This window comes from Triticum urartu, chromosome 2, assembly GCF_003073215.2.
Source record: "Triticum urartu cultivar G1812 chromosome 2, Tu2.1, whole genome shotgun sequence".
NCBI classification, from domain to species: Eukaryota; Viridiplantae; Streptophyta; class Magnoliopsida; order Poales; family Poaceae; genus Triticum; species Triticum urartu.
The window spans coordinates 747,808,402-747,815,408 of NC_053023.1; the positions used below are offsets into that span (position 1 = coordinate 747,808,402).

General features: G+C 52.1%; 1 protein-coding gene across 1 annotated transcript; it reads left to right on the plus strand.

Annotated features, from left to right (window-relative positions):
- The first annotated feature begins 2,197 nt into the window (after positions 1 to 2,197).
- On the plus strand, positions 2,198 to 3,960 carry LOC125540460 (thioredoxin X, chloroplastic). Its single transcript, XM_048704079.1, has 2 exons — positions 2,198 to 2,583; positions 3,478 to 3,960. The coding sequence occupies exons 1-2, from the start codon at positions 2,272 to 2,274 to the stop codon at positions 3,682 to 3,684; spliced, it is 519 nt and encodes a 172-aa protein (XP_048560036.1). The 5' UTR covers positions 2,198 to 2,271; the 3' UTR covers positions 3,685 to 3,960.
- The last annotated feature ends 3,047 nt before the right edge of the window (positions 3,961 to 7,007 follow it).

Genomic DNA, 7,007 nt, shown 5'->3' on the forward strand with positions numbered 1-7,007 from the left:
CACAGAAAAGCCCACCATGCTCAAGTTCCAGTGTAAAGAAAGGGGTGTCCACAATCTGTCCCATTGATGAATCACAAACTGCAGCAACAAAGTGCATTATGTAAGCAAAAACATATCACATCTCAAAAAAACTCTAAGTAGGTAACTGAACAGTAAAATAACTGCAACTAAACTTAATAAATTCATATAACTAAATTGTGTAACCTGCAAGTTAACTCCAAGCAGCAAGTTAACTGAATTTATTCAGTTAACTGCATGCTGCATGCTGCAAGTTCATCGAGGAAATTCAGTTATGCATTCTTTTTGCAAAAACAGGGTAAGCACAATCTTCAACCAAACTCAACCAACCACAGTCAACAAATTTAGCTAACTGACTAAATTCAGTTAGTTGACTAAATTCACGCAAAATTCAGTTAACTGACTAAATTCAGTTAGCTAACTAAATTCAGATAGAACTTGCTGAGTATCTACTAAACAACAGCACTACATTGTGCCCGAAAGAACATTTGCTGCACAAGAACCCTAGCTTCTTGGCGAAATCCTAAATTTCACACCCTAAACCTAGCCTGAAATCAACGACCACCTCAATAACCAGCTTCGCAACTCCGGAAGCTGTATAGACACAGAATTCCAACGCAAATACCCGCAACGCTATCCAAAGGGGGTGATCCGCCGGTGCTGCGGACGACGCGGGAGGACGATCAAACCAGAGGAGGAGGGGGAGGAACAGAGCAGAGAGAGGAGGAGGACGCACCATAGTCGGGAGGAAAGACGCCGTGCAGGCGAACTTGATGCGCGGTCGGAGGAGGGACGACACCGCCGGTGTACTCCGACGACGCCGCCGCCATGGTTGCTGACGTCAGCCAGCAGCCGGCGCACGCGGTCGGCGCGAGCAAGACAGCAACCAAGCCAAGTGGATGAATGATTGGGGGTGGGGAGGGGACAAAATAAATTCAGGTGTTTTTTGCTTCGAGGGGGACGAGTAGTACTACAGGTTGATTCGTCACAAAGGGAGGGGCTAACTGAAAAACTCACAGCGCTGACCAGCCCAGGCCACCTGGCTCCACTTGCCGCGTTCGGATTGGCCTAGGACTAAACTTGCACATCCATGACAAGTTGAGGGATGAAATAATCAGCCTTTTCAACTTCAAGGACCAAACCATCACCTGACATGCAAGTTCAGGGACCTGCAGTGCTATTACCTCTTTTTTTTTGCGGGGACGCTTTCCCTTTAATTTTGTGTGTTCTTGCTGCTCAGCCGTTTTTTTTTCGAATCAGAACACAATCATATTGACACTTTTTATTTTTATTTGCTGAGGGGAAACCGTATTGACAATTTGCCAGAGACAAAATTAAGCCAAAGACATTTTCTCCTACTCTCGGTAGCTTATTTTGCACATATGTGGGCCACCTCATATTAGCTTCCCGCCCCCACATGACCAAGAGAAACATTCTACGAAATTCCGTTTTGACCCGGACAGATACATGGAACTTTCGAGCGCTCATGTTTGTCGGGTTTCATGGCCACCCACTTTTACGGCGTGGCTCTGTACAATAATGGGGCTCAAGCCCATCTTGAAAGCCATCGGAACAACATCATGCGCGTCCATTTCTTCACGAGACAAATTTCTCAACTGGAGAGAGGCACGCGCTTTGCTCCTTTAATGGTCAATTTCTTGAAAAACGTCGGACGCCGACACGATCCGCGGACCTCATGATGGGCGTGAGGTCGGTGGTTCTCGCAACCCCATATTGATACAACTGAGCATTGTGCTATATAGCCCACACACAACTCCTGTTTTGCCTCATAGGCTCATAGCCCACCCTTCTGCGCCTCTACGTGTGCCTTTTGAGGTGTGTCGTGAAAAAGAGAGTTGTGGCCTATGGATAATGAAGAAGATTGGGTAGAGCGTGCAAACAGGGTCGTGACAGTTACTCTCTTGGTCTGATCATATCAGAGACGAGGAGGAGAAGAGAGACAATGACCCAACGGTCCTCTTCTGGCCGAGTTTTTTTTTCCTCCAGAACCCTCACTGCGTGTTAGTATTATACATTTTGTTTTAGGGGTGCGTGTTATTATACATGGGCCACACAAATTTTGCGCGTTGGATAAACCAGGCCGAGGCCCCGAAAGCCGTGGGCCTCACGACCAGAAACGAACCCGCTCGTCGCACAAACCGGTGGCCAGGTGGCACCTTCCAGAAGATTCCTCCTACCCGCCCCGCCTCATCGGCATCGTGCAGCTCTCCCCCCTCCCCCTCCCCCTCCCCCATGGCATCCGCGCCGAGCACCACCGCGTCCACGCTCGCGCCCCCTCCGCCCCTCCGCTCGCCCCTCTCCTTCTCCTCCTCCCGCCGGCTCCCTTTCGCCGTCGCGCTCCCTCGGGCAGCGGGGCCCCTCCTCTGCCGCGCGCCCGCCCTGGCGCGCGCGCGCGTCCGGTGCCGCGGGGCGGTGAAGCTGGTCGGGGAGGGCGAGTTCGAGGCGGAGGTCATGCAGTCGGACCTGCCCGTGCTCGTCGACTTCGTCGCCGACTGGTGCGGGCCCTGCCGCCTCGTCGCCCCCGTCGTCGACTGGGCCTCCGAGGTACGCGCTGCCGCCCGGCCTCGTCGTGTTCGTCTAGTTGAGAATCGCGGAAACACCAAACCACACGGCGCTCGCAGTTCTAGTTTTGCTGCGGTGGATAATTCAGTTCCTGCTGTATGGTATGGATAGCAACTGTCGCGGAATAATGTCAGTGGTAGCCGTAAGTCGTTGGCATCCTGTGAACAGCTGATGCATGAACTCCATGGCCACACACACCTTAGTAAAGAGAAGGGGGCACTCAGCAGCTACCAGCAACCTGACCTGTCACGGCGTCTGTGGATGTACGAACTCCATGTTGTTACTAAAAGAACAGGAAATTCAGCAGTTCCCAGAAAGTTTTCTGGTCTGAGCTGTGCATCTTACCACAGTAAAACTGCCTTCATGTGAGTCTGTAACAAGTGGTAGAACAAAGGCCCAAAATGCTTGCTGAAATCAATGGCGAAGTAGTAATCACTGCAAGGAATCACAGAGGGAGTATATGGCAGGTTGTCAGATTGCCAAGATACCATGGATAATATGTTTAGACTGCATAAAATTAACCATAGCCTTAATGATTTGGTTGATGCGGTGAGCCTGGGATGCCTTCCTAGATTAGTTTGGTATAAGTAGATCCTTGGACAATGGAGAGGCTTAGTTTGGAACCTCCAAAATTGGTCTCACTAGCAATCATGAAAACTCCCTGATCAATTGGCCAATGTGTACAGACATCAATGTACTCTATGTGAACAATCACCTACCCAGTAGTTTTTTTTTTTCCAAAGAGAGTCAAATTAAGGGTGCATGGAAAATTTTCTGCAGGCCTCAGCAGCGCACTGAAAAGTTAAAGAAATTTAGAGTGCAAGTCTGTTATTTTAATTCGTATCTCTGATAGTTGGCGATTTTCTTATGAAACAGGAATACGAGGGGAGATTAAAGATTGTCAAGATCGACCATGACGCAAATCCTCAAATTATCGAGAAGTACAAGGTTTACGGTCTCCCGGCGTTGATCCTCTTCAAGAACGGGCAGGAGGTGCCAGGGAGCCGAAGAGAAGGCGCGATAAACAAGGCCAAGTTCAAGGACTACATCGAGCCTCTCCTGGAGACCTCAAATGTGGCCTGATATCATCGCCTGCGGTCTGCAGGACCGATTCTTGTAATGGTTCACACTAAAGAGGATGCCAAATGGCACTGGCTTGAGCTGCACAGCTTGCATATTGAACAGTTTTTCCCCACTCCATGAGCTCTAGTCTGTAATTACTAATTACCTACACGATCAGGACTATGTATGGCTTTCATTGCATTGGAAAAAAAGAGCATATATCAAGGGCTATCAAGAGGATGTACACTTATTTAATTGTTATTAAGCAAGGTCAATGAATAATTGTTTTGGCCTCTACAGAATGGATAGTCGTTGATCACATTAGACTCTTGCCAGTTGGATCATGCAGAAATCCATTCAGGAAAACTGTGAATTCACTTCCATCCAAGCCAAAATGCCATTCACTCAGATAACTGAAATACCTACTTTACTTCGTAACCTGAAGCCTTTCAGGCCAGAAAATGATTCCAAGTGCTTCCATTAGGAAAATGTGCATTTTGCATTACTGTTCATGCTGTGCAAGCCTGGGCACTCTCAGTCTCGGGCATGGACTGCAACCAGGTAGACCCAGGCAGCTTCATGACTATGTCCCCCATGAGCCCTCTCGACCTTCCGGCGCCGCCCCAGTCGTGCCGACTCGCAAGCGTCCTCGACAGCAGCAGGTATGTCGATGGGTCTTCCTTCTCAAGCGCAAGAGCGCGCTCTGCAGCCCGCTTTGCTGCGGCCTCATTGCCATGGAGCTGACAAGCACCGAGCAGCGCCTGCCAGACCAGAACCCCGGGGCGGAACGGCATCCGCGATATCAGCTCCTCGGCATCCTCTATATGGCCTGCCTTCCCGAGGAGATCGACCATGCAGGCGTAGTGATCCTCGCCGGGCTTGATGCGGAACTTGTCTGTCATGGCTCTGAAGTATATCCAGGCTTCCTCCATGAACCCGCCTTGGCTGCAGGCATGGAGGACGCAGAGGAACGTGACGTGGTTAGGCGCGACGCCTTCCAGAAGCATGTCGTCGAACACCTTCACGGCGTCCTGAGGTTGCCCGTTCCGCGCGAACCCCATGATCATCGTCGTCCAGGATATGACTGGTCGCTGCCGCATTGACTGGAACACCCTGTGCGCGGTGTCCGCCAGGCCGCACTTGGAGTACATGTCGATGAGCGCGTTGTTCACGGCGACATCAGAGCCCTCTCCCAGTCTGATGGCGTATCCATGAACCTTGCACCCTTCGCTCGGACCGGCGAGGGTCGCGCAGGCATTGGCTGCCGTCGCCAATGTGTAGTTGTTCGGCCTAATTCCTTCGAGCATCATGGGACCGAGTACTCCGATGGCCTTGGCGGGCTCGCCGGAGTGCAGCCAACCGGCGGCCATCTCCGTCCAAGACACGACATCTCTCCGCGGCATCTCGGCGAACGCTCTGGCGCCGGACTCCAGGGCCCCGTTCTTCGTGTACATCTCCACCAGGGAGTTGCCCACGCAGACGTCATCGCTGAAGCCGCTCTTGACAAGCTGCCCATGGACCTGCAAACCGCTCACCGTGTCGGCGTCGGCCGTCAGCCCCGAGAGCACGGTGCTGAAAGAGAACCCGTCGGCCCCGGCGACTTCCCGTGCCATCCTCCGCCAGAGAATCCACATGCGCGTGCGCGAGCGGCGCGCGAGCCCGGCGAGCAGCGTGTTCCACAAGACGACGTCGCGGCGGCCGGAGGCCCACTCGAACAGCCGCACGGCGTCGGCGAGCCGCTCGTGCCGGACCATCGCCGCGAGGAACGCGTTCAGCACGAAGGCGTGGGACTGGAAGCCGAGCCGGACGGCGAGGGCGTAGAGCTGCCGCGCGTGCGCGCCGGCGGGGGCGACGAGCGAGCTGGCGTTGAGCGCGCTCACGAGCGCGAACTCGCTGGGCGGGGCCCCCTCGCGCCGCATGGCGCGGAAGAGCGCGAGCGCCTCGCGGGGCCGGCCCCCCTGCGCAAGCCCCGAGACGGCGGCGGCCCAGGAGACGCCGTTGCGGCGGGGCATTTCGTCGAGCAGGCGGAGGCCGTGGTGGCGGGGCCGGAGCGGCGACCTGAAGTAGGCGATGAGGAGGTGGTTGGCCAGGAACTGGTCGCAGGCGAGGAGGCCCGGCTTGAGGATCGCCGCGTGGAGGGAGGCGACGCGGCGCGGGTCGGCGGCGGCGCTGCGTTGGAGGATGGCCGCGTAGGCGCGGGACTGCTGGCACGCCATGGCCGACGGGTGCGATCTGTCATGCGGTTTTGTGCGAGCGAGGTTTCAGAAGACGTATATGTGAACGGGCGAGGCTTGCCTGCTCCGCGAAAATGCTCCCATCCGTGTTCCGTGGTACGTGGCGCTCATCCAACGATCGCACGCTGCTGCCCTCTTTTTTGATTAAAAATCCTCAGCAATTAAACAAAACTGATCGGCCGCGTCTCTTAATTAAACCGTTCGCTCTAAGATATTTTCCAGCCATCGTAATTAACGCGACAGAATAGAGATTTGGAGGGAAATAAATCACTCTTGCGTGCCAAAACATTGGTGGTGAGCTTTTCCCGTACACAGTTACTCCAAACAGACCACATCATACACCTCCATCAAATCTATCTACAAATATAGATCCAACACAGGGATACGAGGAACTTGATGGCGTCTTCACCAATTCTTGCCGAGACCAATGAGGAATCAGATCCCCAAAATGTAAGCTATGTCTTCCATTGCGTTCTTTCCTCTCTCTGATCCAATGTCTTCTCCCAGTCCTGCAATTTACGGATCTATGGCTTTCAGGTTTTTGTGATTGTTGTCACTGGTAGGGCATAGCAAAATAAACCTAGACAACAGAAGCGAATATTTCGTACTCCCTGTGCGTAATATCCAGTTAACAATATGTCTTGCACAGATTACACAATACAAAGTTGTATTGCTGATGGGTACATATAAATGAAAACTGACAGTGATGCTGGACATATAAGAGAAATGTAATGGCTCAAGGGGAAAAGACATATAAGAGAAATGTAATGGCTCAAGGGGCAAAGACATACCTCTGATTAGTTGGGAATGCCTACTCCTTTTCATTCCACCGTGAAATCAAAATGAATAGACATAGCAAGGTTATTTGTTGATTTACAACACGGATAGGTTTCTTCTCTTTTTCCTTGTATTTGAACCAATTGCTAAAGTGACTACTAATTTAAACAGGGATTCGAAGAAACTACAGCTAGCAATGCAACAGAGCAAATTGAAAAAGGGGTGCCAAAGCTTGGCATGCAGTTTTTATCTGAAGAAGAAGCTTATTCCTTCTATAACAAGTATGCTTATTCCATGGGTTTTAGCATCCGAAGAGGCAATCAACATAAAGTA